At 46.8% G+C, this 13836-nt stretch overlaps 1 protein-coding gene across 1 annotated transcript; it reads left to right on the forward strand.

Moving 5' to 3' along the window:
- Positions 1 to 5646: 5646 nt before the first annotated feature.
- Positions 5647 to 7323, forward strand: FAM181B (family with sequence similarity 181 member B; the record flags this gene model as incomplete). The annotated part of the gene is made up of 1 exon (XM_079708229.1): positions 5647 to 7323. One exon carries the CDS (start codon positions 5647 to 5649, stop codon positions 6925 to 6927), a length of 1281 nt encoding a protein of 426 aa, XP_079564355.1. The 3' UTR covers positions 6928 to 7323.
- Between the last annotated feature and the right edge of the window lie 6513 nt (positions 7324 to 13836).

Below are 13836 nucleotides of genomic sequence, written 5' to 3' on the forward strand. Positions count from 1 at the left end.
AACTACATAAATATTATGAAAGGAGCACCAGACCTGTAGTTAGTAGATCTTGGTTTTACATTGAAGCTATTCATCACAGCACTATTTGTAATACAAAAGGTCTAGAAAAACCGAAGTAATTTAATCATAACAGAACTGGTTTAGTAAACTATGGTAGATCCACTCAGTGGAATACTACACAACTGTAAAAAATATGACTGAAGATGTATTGCTGTTAAGTAAAAAAAACAAGGAAGAAGAAAATGTATAATAAAAATATGATTATCTAACAAAGAATAAGCCTGAACCCAAACAAAACAAAACAACAACAAAGATTACCTATAGGAAGGGGGGAGAAAATTGGGTGGAGGGGGCCACAATAGAAGCTAACTCTTTTTGAATATGTCTTGTGATATAGTTTTGACTTTGAAATCATGTAAATTAAAAAATATATATAAAACAAAATTAAAGGTTTATAAAGCAATTTTATATAAAGCAAAGTAATACAAATAAACCTAACTGGGTATTGAATTTGTGGTATAACCACACAGAGAGTATTTTTAAAAGTGAATTTAAAACATAGTAATTGGACTGTTCATCACTAGTGGGATATGTTTTGAGGACAAAATAATGGAAAAAAGGAGAAAAGTAAGATTCTTTGTAGTAATTATATTATTAGTAAGAATATTGGCATTGTTATTTTGAAACCATTATAAATATTATAGCATATATTTTATAGTGTGTGTGTGTGTGTGTGTGTGTGTGTGTGAGCACTGTAGCATTGAAAAAAACATGAATCAGACCAAGCCCCCATATCTACTCCTCATTTTCAGGAAACACTGGGGCCAGAGAAACATATTATGTGATACCAGGGAGATGGATGCAACCAACCAAATCCAGAATGTGGGAGAAAATGACAAGGTAATGACCGACCAGTTTCTTCAGTAAACCAATTGCAAAGAAAACAAAAGGCGGGGGGTGATATAGATGAAAAGAAACCTAAGAGACATACCAAACAAATTATTTGCAATTTCTTCCACTGAGGGCTGGATTCTAATTTCTCTCCTCTTGAACTGGCCTTAGTGATTTGTTTGACCAGTGGAATGTAGTGAAAATGATGTTCTGGGAATTCTGGAGCTAGATCATAAGAAGCCTGACAGATGCCACATGGGGCCTATTGCAGCACTGTCTCTGGGATTCCTGAGCCTCCATGTAAGAAGTCTGAGTACTCTTGCACCAGCTACTGGATAGGCCAGCATGTGTAGGCACAGGTGCAGTCATGTGAATGACGCCATCTTGGATCCTCCAGACTAGCCATTGTCAATGTCACATGGACCAGAAGGATGGAGGAAAGGATGAGAAAGAAAACAAGAGATACATTTTAGGGAGTGTACAATTTGAAAGGCAACATTATTTTGTGATGAAATTGATACTTTATAAATTGTGTGGTGATACTGAGGAATTAATTTGTTTTATTTGAGGTTTGAAAAATAGTGAATGACAAGCAGTTGGTATGGGAAGAGAGAAAGAGATTTTAAAAAGATGCATAATTATTTCTCCCTTTATGAATGTGCATTCCTGACAGCCCTGAGCACTAAGATTGTCCTGCAGGGAATATGATTAAAGTTACAAAGAGGAAAACAAAATAAGTAAGTCAGCTTTTGATCCTGCTGCTATATTTACCCACAAGAAAGGAGGCAGCTCTCAGGTGGGCCTTTGTCTAAGTAATGTCCTGAAATCCAAGTGTAAAAGAACAATATGAAACCTCAATTCTCCCAAACGGTTTGGGGCAAGTTCAGCCCTTGAGTCCCTGGGGGGCTTGGTTCCCAAGGAGACTAATCCCACTTGCTCAGCATTAGGTGTCAGTGGGGCAAAAGAGCTCTAGTTTGGAGCTCTGCAGAGAGGCCCGAGTACAGGCTGGAGCCAGGTCCCTTGGCCCCATAGGAAGTGAAATGGATTCATGTCAAAACCACTCAAGTGAGCGTGCTTGCTCAGGGTATAGGAGGAGGGGACTGATGGGCTGGCAGGAGCTGGCCTCTTACTTTGCTGAAGCTCATTCCATCCGAAATAGAACTCTTCCCTAAAGGAAAGGGGAAAAGCAACTGAGACCATGAGGTGGGGTCCACATGTGCCATTTAGCTGCACATTGGAAGCACTAAGGATTTATTTTGGTCTCAGTTATAGAGCTATTTCAAGCAGAAGTTGCTCTTTGTTGCCTTCTTATCTATAGTTTTCCATAGACAGCATTGCTTTCGTATGACCATGTCCCTGCCCGGCTGTTCCCAGAGATACTGCTTGTTTGCTTGGCACACTCAAATGTATCATTTAATTCTTAGCTCAAATGGTACCTGTTTATGCAGGCTTCCCCAACTCCTCTGGTCAACTTGAAGGTCTTTTATCCCATCAATTATTGTACCTTTAATTTACTTCTATTAAGAAGTATCACATTATATTACAATGGCTTGTTTGCATGTCTATCTGTCCACCAGAAAGGGTAGGAATCATGGCTTCTTATCTCTGTATCCACAGTACCAGCAGAGTGCTGAGCACATTGTTGGTGTCAGTATCTTTCTGTTGAATGAATAAGTGATTGGATGGATATTTTATGCATAAGGATCAATTTTGTGAATCAGGCTATAGAAATTCTAAGCCATGAATATCTTATATTTGCATACAGAGCTTTATGGTTGACAAAGAACTTCCATTTCCATTATCTCACTGATTTTCACAATAGCCTCATCAAATTGATTCACATGATTATTCCCATTTTATAGATGGGAATATTGAGGTACAGGAGGTTAAGTGAATTTTTATAGTCAGCTGGATAATGAGAGGGTGTATTGGACTCCAGTCTCAATCTCTGGTTCTAATTTTAGCACTCTCTCTATGATATTACACTGCCTTTTTCTGTTTCTATAACCTGCAAGTATAGCTGCTCTCTTTCATTTGGAAATAGTCACTCACTTTGTTGGGAGAAAGAACAAATGATGCTGATTTTATAGGGTGATATGTTGGTAAGAAGTAGGTGGAGCCTAAAGAATCAAAAACATGGGCATTTGTTGAGCTGTTTTTTTGTGCCAGGAACTTTCATATATAGCATCTCACAACAACCCTGAGGAGCTGAGATGATCTCCATTGAGCACATAAAACAAGCGAGATCCAGGGGTATTATTTGCCTCTTAGGCTACCTCATTCTCACAAAGACTCTGAGAACAGTTAGGACCACTTCCATTTTTCAGATGAGGAAACTGAGCTTTAGGAAGACAGATTGACTTGTCCAAGGGCACTCACCTGGCACGTGGCAGGCCAGAATTTGAACCTGTCCTCATCTAACGCCAAATCAATTTTGATGCTCAGAACTCCAATGATCTGGAAACAGACTTTTACATATTAATATTTTCATATTCTATTTATTTTGAATATGATTACGTGAGGGCTTAGCTAACTCTGTGGGGATTGCGAGAGCTTTTTCAGACTAAAGATGTCAATTAAATATATTGTTCTCTGCAATCTCGGGATTTGTAAGAGCTGCTCAGTTGAAAGAAAGTAAAAAAAAAAAGAGTTAGTGCTCTTGGCTGCCAGACGCAGAGGTCAATGGAATGGTCCTGCCGAAAGGGAAAGGGAAGTGCTGACATCCACATCCGAGGGGGGAGAAGCACAACTCAGTGACAAGCCCACACAATTTTCTGAGTGCAAGGTCATCAACAATAAAAAAACAGTCCAATCATGGAGGACAAACTCTTGTGTGTTACTCAAATGAAAGGTATATTATAATTGAGCCAACTTGAGTTAAAAAAAAGTTTGTTTCAGCATGTTGGCTTGGGAAAAGTACTTCATCTCCCAAATGAAAAGTGTTCATCTGGCCCTTTCCTTTTGGTAAGGCTGTATCTTCAGTGTGCTCAAAAATGGTTTTGCTACATCCTGAAAAATGAGGCTTAAAGAAAAGAGTTTTGAAAGAGATGGTCTAGGGACTTCCCTGGCAGTCCAGTGGTTAAGACTCTGGCTTCACTGCACACGGCACCAAAAAAAAAAAAAAAAAAAAGAAAGAAAGAAAGAAAGAGATGGTCTGTATCTGCCCTGGGTAGACTCTGCACCTAAACTATAATAACTTATTTAGAGAACACTTTATCACACACACAGCATCTTCATGTATGTTACCTCACTTAATCCTCATGAACACCCTCTGACCGAGGTGTTCTATCACATATTAGATGTTCATGTAAGGAAACATAGTCACCTTTTTGTGTTTTAGAGAAATAAGGGCAAATACTCATCACAGGCTAAAGAACAGTCAATAGATAAGGATTTTCCACAGGATGTTTCCTTTAAAGATCACAGGTGCCCTGTGAGGTGGGCAAACTTACCTGCATTTAACATGAGTAAGCTAAGGCAGAGAGAGGTCAGCTGGTTTGCTCGAAGCTATGTACCCATCAGAGCAAGGATTTCAACCCGTCACAGAGCTATTGAGTGGTAAGGCTAAGAACAGAACCCGTCTTTTCTGAATCATCTTTCATGCTCTGCCAAATTACTCATTTCCTTTATCCCAAGAAGCTTGCGCAGGTGAAAGTGGGTCTAAATGAACTTCAAGGTGATTCTTGAAATGCAACAGAAGTTCCAAAAGGGCAACTTAAATGGTATGACAGTTAGGGGAGAGGTTCCAGCCCATATTTTGTCCTAAGAGTCTGAGAGTTTTATACACACACAGGGCTGTTTCTCTAAAGCACCAGCTAGCTTAGTGAGAGTGACTTCCTTGCCTCCTGCTGTCTACTGCTAATAAAAGATGGGTCAAGTGCTGGCCTCAGTTTGCTATAAACAATGAATGGGTAGAAGAAAGAGCATCAGAGTTGAGAGTCCTGCAGGAACTCGAGTCAGAATCTTAGGACCAGGGCTAGAGCTTGAAGAGACACTAGTTTCCTTCTCCTATCTGATAGGTGAGGAAGCCGAGAGAGAACATAAGTTTTGTCAAGGGCTTAGGAATGGCTTTGGAGTCAGCCTGGACTGGATATAGCTTTGGCCAACTCACTGAAACTCTCTAAGGCTCAGTTTCCTCATTTGTTAGATGGTGATAATGATACTGATACGTACTTTACAGGACTATTGTTCAAAGGTTAAATGAGGAAATGCATGGACAGTGCCTGGCATAAGCAAGCTCCCCGTAGCTGATGGCTACTATTGTTACCAGAGCTGGGACTGAAACCCACGGGTCTGGACTCTTGCCTTCTCAGCCTCATGGAGAGTGCCCAGCGCCGGGGCGTGGTTGTACCGGAGCTAGAGTTTGAGGACGCGCCATCCCATCCGATTCACGTCTTGCGGTTGGAGCTAGCCAAGAGAAACGCGCGGGGCGAAGGGAAACTAAGGGGTTAAGGCGATGAGCTTGAGAAAGCCCAGAAAACTAGAAAAGCGACCCCCTCACCCCCACCCCCGGCTTAGCCCAGCTAAGTAAGCCCCTCCCCTTCGCCACCGGGGCGGTCGCCGCGCGCTCCCTCCCTCCGCCCCTCGCTTACAAGACCTAATGAGCTCCCCCGGGAGGCCGAGCAGCGAGCCCGGCCCCAAGCGAGGAAGCTGTGCCGCGCGCACCGCGCCAGGGCGGGAGCCGGGCCTGGGCGGCGGGCGGGAAGCAGCCGGGGTCGCACGGGCGGCGCTGCGGGCCGCCCGGGAGCCGCGGCGATGGCAGTCCAGGCGGCGCTCCTCAGCACGCACCCCTTCGTCCCCTTCGGCTTCGGGGGCTCCCCTGACGGGCTGGGAGGCGCCTTCGGAGCCCTGGACAAGGGTTGCTGTTTCGAGGACGAGGAGACCGGGACACCGGCGGGCGCGCTGCTGGCGGGCGCCGAGGGCGGGGACGTGCGTGAGGCCACCCGCGACCTGCTCAGCTTCATCGACTCGGCGTCCAGCAACATCAAGCTGGCGTTGGACAAGCCCGGCAAGTCGAAGCGGAAGGTGAACCACCGCAAGTACCTGCAGAAGCAGATCAAGCGCTGCAGCGGCCTCATGGGCGCCGCGCCCCCGGGTCCGCCCTCCCCGGGCGCCGCCGACACGCCCGCCAAGCGGCCGCTCGCCGTCGCCAGCGCACAGACGGTCCCGGTCCAGGCCCACGGCAAGGCGGCCCCCCGGCGGGAGGCGTCGCAGGCCGCGGCGGCCGCCAGCCTGCAAAGCCAGAGCCTGGCCGCGCTCTTCGACTCGCTGAGCCACGTCCCTGGGGCCGCAGATCCTGCCGGGGCTGCGGAGGCGGCGCCCGCGGCCGGGCTCGTGGGAGCGGGCGCTGGGGGCGTGGGAGGGGACGCGGCCGGCCCCGCAGGGGGTCCGGCCGTCCCCGGCGCCAGGAAGGTCCCGCTGCGGGCCCGCAACCTGCCCCCGTCCTTCTTCACCGAGCCGTCCCGGGCGGGCGGCGGCGGGTGCGGCCCGTCGGGGCCCGGCGTGAGCTTGGGCGACCTGGAGAAGGGCGCCGAGGCCGCGGAGTTCTTCGAGCTGCTGGGGCCCGACTACGGCGCCGGCACCGAGGCGGGCGTCTTGCTCGCCGCGGAGCCTCTCGATGTGCTCCTCACCGGAGCCGCCGTCCTAAGGGGACCCCCGGAGCTGGAGCCCGGCCTCTTTGAGCCGCCACCCGCGATGGGGGGGAGCCTACTGTACCCCGAGCCCTGGAGCGCCCCGGGCGGCCCCACAACCAAGAAGTCACCCCTGGCTGCCCCCCGCGGTGGCTTGACCTTGAACGAGCCCTTGCGCCCCCTGTACCCAGCTGTCGCGGACTCTCCGGGCGGGGACGACGGGCCCGGCCTTTTGGCCTCTTTCACCCCCTTCTTCTCAGACTGCGCTCTGCCCCCGCCGCCCCCGCCCCCGCAGGTGTCCTACGACTACAGCGCGGGCTACAGCCGCACGGCGTACGCCAGCCTTTGGAGACCGGACGGGATTTGGGAAGGGGCGCCCGGGGAGGAGGGGGCGCACCGGGACTGACTGCGCGGTACCCTTCTCCCCCAGTGGAGACTGCTGTGGAGGCGGCCGCCTCTGGGTCTCTTCCAAGCCTAGAGAACGATGGGCAAATGCACGTGGAGTTGAAACGGGATTTAAAAAATTCAGTTAATAAAAGAAACTTAAGAAAAAGATATGAAGAGAAGTTGGGGGTTGTTTTAATCACAGCCTCGTGTTTAAGAAAAAAAAAAAAAAAAGCCGTTGGAAGGTTCTTACCGGATCAGACAAGCCAAGAAATCAAGACGGGATTTGGGGAATGGGGTGGGGATGGCGGAAGGGGCAGGAGGTGGCTTCTGTAGCCACCTGTCCCTTCTCCAACTTTTCATCAAAAGGTCAGTGTATTTAGTGTGCTTGCCCCCTCCAAACAGTGCCCTGGGCCCTCCCCTCCCCTCCCCTTAGAGTGCGTTATGAATTAAAGTCTATTGAAAAGAATGGAGCAGAGGTATGTTGTTATTGATTTGGGTGTTTTCTTAGAGGACGGTTTCCTGTGTGGTCTCTGCCTTGTTAGGTGAGAGTGTTATTGAGGACGTGAGGCCAGTGGGCACTGCCGACCTCCCCTGTGCTGGTCCCGGGTATGCGTCTCTGTCACTTTTCCTCCTAGGTTTCTTCAGGCTCCCTTCTTTCTTCCATCTCTTTAACCTTCCCACTCTTACCAGTGCCCTTGTTCACTTTTCTTTCTCTGGCCTCTCATTGCTCTATTTTTTCCTGTGGGCTTTTCTTGCAAATTTCTGATGTGGGAGGCTAAAATTTAGCAAACCTGGGGTCCATTTCTCTCCTTTTCCCATTCTTCAACCACTTTGGGAGGGGGAGACTGGGCAAGTTATAACACCTTTGCATCTAAGTTTCTTTATCTGAGAGGGTGGGGACAACGATATTTCCTCCACTTTTCACTTCTTCACAGCTTGGGTAGCTCAGAGGGAAAATACATAACATGCCTTGAGCACCCCACCCCCAGGCCAGTGCTTGATTGGTTCTGCAGGTATATATACTTTGTATACCTATATAAATGTTTTCTACACATGGAAGCCATTAGGACTGTAAGTCCCATGCTCTTTTTTGGTCCATCTATTTGCCTGGTGATTGTCCTTTCCCTTACAAGCTGTACACTCTCTCTACCCTCTGTCATCCTGTTCCACTCCCCGCCCCCCTCTGTTGTTTTCTGCCATCCTGTGCTTCCTCACACCCTTATACCCACATTCTCTCCATGAAAGGGCATAGTGAAGGTGTGAAGTTTCCTAAGGAGACTCTTCCCTGGATAGCAGGTTTGATGAATGGAATCTGAAGGGGCCCTGGAGTCTGATCCGTTCATCAGAGGGAGATTGGGGAAAAATCAGAAATGTTTTAACCAGCCATGAAGTGGCAGAGAGGACTCATGGCATATCAGGATCATTGAAGGGCAGAGGAGGAAAGACCGGTTGGGAAGTGAGCCGCTGGAAAGACAAAAGTGAGCCCTTCAGTTCTGCAGCCTTGCCGGTCCGGAGAGACCAACACCCAGACAATACGAGATGTTGCCTTCTGGTTATGTTGCAGAGGAGAGACAGCTGCCTCTGTTCAGGCAGCCAAGATAGATTGCAAGAGTATCCACATGTGAGAAAGTTGAAACCCAGTGTTATGCAAAAGATTTTAAAATCTAGATCAGTGTTTGCCCAAATCAAAAGTACTGCGATCTTTCAGAAAAGAATTTGGGAAAAAAACCAAGATACTGAGCCATGGCAGACAGCTTTCAATGCTATCCCTAAATCACTTTCTTCTGAATAAAACCTGTCTTAAGAAAGCACCACAAGAAATACAGCAGAGAGTCCTGTTAACTATGAAAAGAACGTTTGTAAGTTTAGAAACTTGGTGTCTATTAAATTGCAAGGTGGTGACAAATGATTAATTCCACTGTGCTAGCAGAATATTATTCAGCAATTATTTAATTTATTGAAATGACTTTATGCTGTTATGATTCATTTGAAAAGTGAGGCTCAGACAGGTTAAATAACTTGTCAAAAGCAAGTAGTGGGTCCAAGATCCAGATCTGTAAGTGTCCTGTCACCGAGACCTGTCTATTACTTTGCTTCTGCCGTGCTTTGTTAGTGTGTACGGTTTCCAGTCCCCTGCATTATGCTACTAGCAGGGATTCAACATCACCACCATTGACATTTTGGGCAGGTTAATTCTTTGCTGTGGGGACTGCCCTGTGCATAGTAGGATGTTTAGCAGCATCCCTGGCCTCTACCCACTAGATGCCAATAGCACTCCCCTACTTGTGACAATCAAAAATATCTCCATTACCTCAAATCCCCTGGGGGGCAAAATTGCTACCAGTTGAAAACCACTATGCTAGACAAATATATAAGCAGCATCTGTGGGGTGCCTGGCACTTTCACGTACATGACCTCATTTAATACTAACAAAGGTTTGTGTTTAGGTATTGTTATTGTCCTCACTGTTATAGGTGAAAAGTAAGAAGGGCAAAAGGAGGGGCTAAATCAATCGGCTTAGCTACATCTCATCTCTGCTAATTTACCAGCCATGGACTAGCTAACTGTATTGAAACGAAGTCTTCCCCTTGGCAAAATTGGATAACTATCCCAAAGGGTTATCATGAGGATTTGGCATAGGGTATGTATAAATGCCCACCACCAGAGAAAGATAGTTCTTAGTACCAGGCAGCCGAGTCTTGGCATTATGTCAAGGTTCCAAACCATCCAGGATGCCAAGAATGTGTGCTTGGCCCCTATGTAGCCTCCAAATTGCCCCATCTCTGATTCCTCTTCTCCCCATGTTGCTTTCCAGTCTGAGCTCATGTATGACTGACTGTGCCAGCTACCACAGTACAGTAAGGAGTGCCCATTAATAATAGTCCTGCCAAAGGCTGAGTATAGTTTTTGCTTCCTCTTATGTTTCATTTTCTCCTGAAGCCTGTTAAAAAGTATTTTTGTCTCCTGTCTAGCCACGTACTTGACCATAGACAAGTCTTTTTAAGTGCAATGGTAGATATTTTTCAAGACTGGAAATATGTTATAATATGCTTGTAGTTGTATGACTTTGGACAGGCTGGGGATCTTAGCCTAGCTGGTGATAATAATTACGTTATAAGCTGCGTATTCAGGATTCCCCATCTCAGCTGGGCATTCCTGGGTTCTTGGAACGTGTTTTACTGTTTTCTTATATCTCCAAGCCTTTGCTCATCTCCGTTCAAGCCTCAACCCCACCCCTCTCCTCACTCTGTGTCCTGACAAGATGGAAAGCATCTGTTGTAATCCCTCTCCATTTCCCATTCCCACTTTCACACATGGGATTTTCTCTCAGGCAGGTGGGACCTTCTCCTACCCTCGGGACTCAGCATCCTGCCTCTTCTACTTCATGAGGACAAGATGCTGCTCCATCAGTTATCCTTAGTTTCCTATATCTCCAGCCTCAACCTCACTTTTTCCTTTCATTATAGAAATAAGCCTTCAGCATGGTTTAAAAAATAAGAAAGAGGGGGAATAAAGAGGTGAAAAATTCTCTCGACCCTGTTTCCTTCTCTAGATATTACTCTATCTTCTTTTCTTTAGAGTTGAGTCTCTCAGAAAAACAATCCACACTTTTTTGCCTCTGTCTCACCTGCTATTTAAACCTTAACTATTTTGAGTCCTAAGGTGACCAAACATCCCAGCTTGCATAGGACTGTCCCAGACAGTTATTTTGCCTGTGTGTTTGGTGGCAGGCATAGAGGATATTGTGACATGCTTTCAATCATTTGTTCCACCCATAGATTATGACCAGAATTTTCCTCTGTGAGATTAACAATAACTAGAAGCCCTGTTCTCAATGAATCTAAAATTGAGTTGGACAGTTCAGACTATAGGTACAAGAGATGTTTAGTGCCAATATGAGAGTGAAGAAGCAATACAGGAAAATAATCTGAGGGATGTCACAAAGTGCTCGATAGTTTAATTCCTAAATGAATAGTATAGGCAGGTTTTTTTTTTTTTTGCTTACAAAATGTGATGTTACTAGAAACATATTCCAGGTTGAGAAATACCATATTTATTTTTTCATAGAATGTGATGGCAGGGATGGAGAGGAGAGAGAGAGATAGAGAGAGAGAGAGAGAGAGGGAGAAAGGAGGGAGAATATGTGGCTAGATTCCTGGCAATGGACTCAAGATCCATTTATTACCAAGAGTAAATGTTATGGGTTGGATTGTGTTCCCTCAAAAAGATATGTTGAAGTCCTAACACCCAGGGCCTCAGAATGTGACCTTATTCGGAAATAGGGTCTTACCTAATCAGAGGTTATCAAGTTAAAATGAGGTCACTAGGGTGGGAGCTATTCCAATATGACTGGTGTCCTTATAAAAAGGAGAAATTTGGACACAGAGACAGACGCAAAGAGAGAAGACAATGTGAAGATACGAAGGGAGAAGACAGCCATGTGACTGGAGTGATGCATCTACAAGCTAAGGAGTGCCAAGGATTGCCCACAAACACCAGAATCTAGAAGAGGCAAGGAAGCATCTCTCTCTATCACCTTCATAGAGACCCTACCGACACCTTGATTTCAGACTGCTAGGCTCCAGAACTGAGACAATACATTTCTATTGTTTTAAGCCAATTAGTGGCACCTTGTTATAGCAGTCCTAGGAAACTAATAAAGTAATGAACACTATGACAAGCAAAATTAAATCCTATTTATTGGGCCACACAAAGTTGGTTTGTTTTTTTTTTTGCATGCTTAAACAAGACTTATGTAACTATGCCATATTTTATTTCATTTCACTTCATTTCATTTTAGGAAATACTAGGAAAGGGACCCTGAACAGATGTAACACAACCTCTAGAAGCTGTCCACAATTTGAGGGATGGACTGTCAGCAGCCAAGAATGCTAGGGAACAGACTGAGCAGCTCAGTTCATGCCCAGGCTTGGTCAGAATGGGGTGCATCTGGCAGAGACGGCTGACTTGTTACGCACTCTGAGGCTCTTGTTGAACCTCATTCCATCCAGTGTCACTTGGCTGCAAATCCTCAGCCTCTGGGCCAGGAACAACCTACCCTGACAGTGCAAGGGGGTCTGCTCCTCATCAAGAAGTGGGTCTACTGGACAAGCATCTGTGTGCTCAAGTTGGTGCAGCCTTTCCCCTGTCTTCCTTGGTGTGTGCTTGATCGGTATGGCACTGCTTTTGCCCTGTCTCCCACTCACGTATGGCTGTGTCTGGAGCTCTACTGGGACACCCAGTTCACTTAGCAGGGGCCTGGCCCTTTGTTTTCACTAGACTTGAGGCTTGTGAATGTAGGCATTGTGTGTGTCCTGTTCATTGTTGTACTTCCAGGGACTATCTGTGTCTGACATACAGGGACTCAAACACTTATCAAATGAACAAATTGCCAGCCCTCCTTGCTATTGGCAAGACTCTGTCCTTCCTTGCTACCAAATTCTCTGCCAGCTCCAGCCACTACTTCAAGATGCCTTCGAAGATGGCTTGGAACTAAAATGCTGCCTCTCATGTAACTGCTGTTCCTGGATTCTAACAGCTCTGAATGTGTCTCACCTGCTCCTCTCATCCTCTCTTCCCCTCAACACATTTCCAAGTCCAAGTCCCACTTGCCTCTGGGACCTCGTGACTAAGCTGCTTTCCTAGACCTTGATCCTGATCAGTATCTCTAGCCCTGTTCTAGTTTCTTTGTAATATTTACCCAAGTAAGACTCATTTCCCGAAAGGAGAAGTTTTTGTTAAAGTCAGAAATTAGTAGAATTCCTAAAAACATGTGAAATTAACTATATAAGTCATGATTCTATTTGTTTGGCAGCAGTGTAAAAATAACTTTTTTTCAAGGTAGAAAATAGTAGTAAAGAAATATCAGTCAGGAGGAGGGATGTCAGCAAGATGACGGAATAGGTGGTCCCAGTTTATCTCCTTCACAGAAAGACCAACTAGCAACTGTGCACAACAAGACACTTCTGAAGATTCCAGGACCCAGGAGTGGGGTTGAAGCATACCCTTGGATCACAGAAATCAGGAAAAACTGCATTAGAAGGGTAAGAGCAGGACTTCCCTTTGACTGCATTGCCCCTCCCCCAGACTGGCCTGGCTCTGTACCTAGAAGGTCCCCTAGGGCCTACAACTTCTCCTGTGGGAAAAAGAGAGCTCAAGGTGGACATCCAGCTTCCCCAGCATTCCAGGATGCTTCCCAGGAGGCCCACTTCAGTCTTGCCTTACAGGAATCACTGGTGGAATCAGTAGGGTTAGACCAGCAGGGATCAGCTAGAGACGGAGAAGGGGATGCGGATCAAAGAAAGCAGCATGTGGATCTTGGCCGACTGTGTTGCTGCTGGTGGTGACACCTGAGCAGAGAGCCCAGCTGTTGGCCATGCCTATCCACAGAGCTGAGGTAGTGCCCCTATCTGGCCAGGGAGCTCTTTGGGCAGTTCTGTCCAGTTTGGGTCCACAGCCAATGGGCTGTCCAGCTGTAGATCTCATTCTATGACCCCACATGGACAGGGTGCCAAGTCCTCAGTCCGGCCTGGTTGCTGAGCATAGCCTCCAGCCCTGCCTGATGAGGGCATGGGGAGAGAACCCTGAGCAGCCTCCGAGCCCAGTTTACTGCCCTGTTTGGGCAGGGAGCCAAGCCATCAGCCCTACATAGCATCAGAGCACAGACTGTGGCCTCACCCAACCAGAGAGGCTGGACACTAATCCTGCCCAGTCTCAGATCCTAAGGCCCAGGTTGATTATTGAGCATAGCTGGTGGCCCAACCCTATCAGGGAGCCGGGCCAACAGCAGAGCACAGCCAGCAGCCTGTCCAACTGTGGCTGATAGCCTGTGGCCCTACCAAACTATGGGACACAGCCTGTGGCCCTGTCTGATCATACAGTCAAGCCAGCTGCATTTTATGAGGCTAGCATCTCTCTGATACCCCTC

The sequence above is a fragment of the Hyperoodon ampullatus genome, assembly GCF_949752795.1.
Source record: "Hyperoodon ampullatus genome assembly, chromosome: 7".
Taxonomy (NCBI): Eukaryota; Metazoa; Chordata; class Mammalia; order Artiodactyla; family Ziphiidae; genus Hyperoodon; species Hyperoodon ampullatus.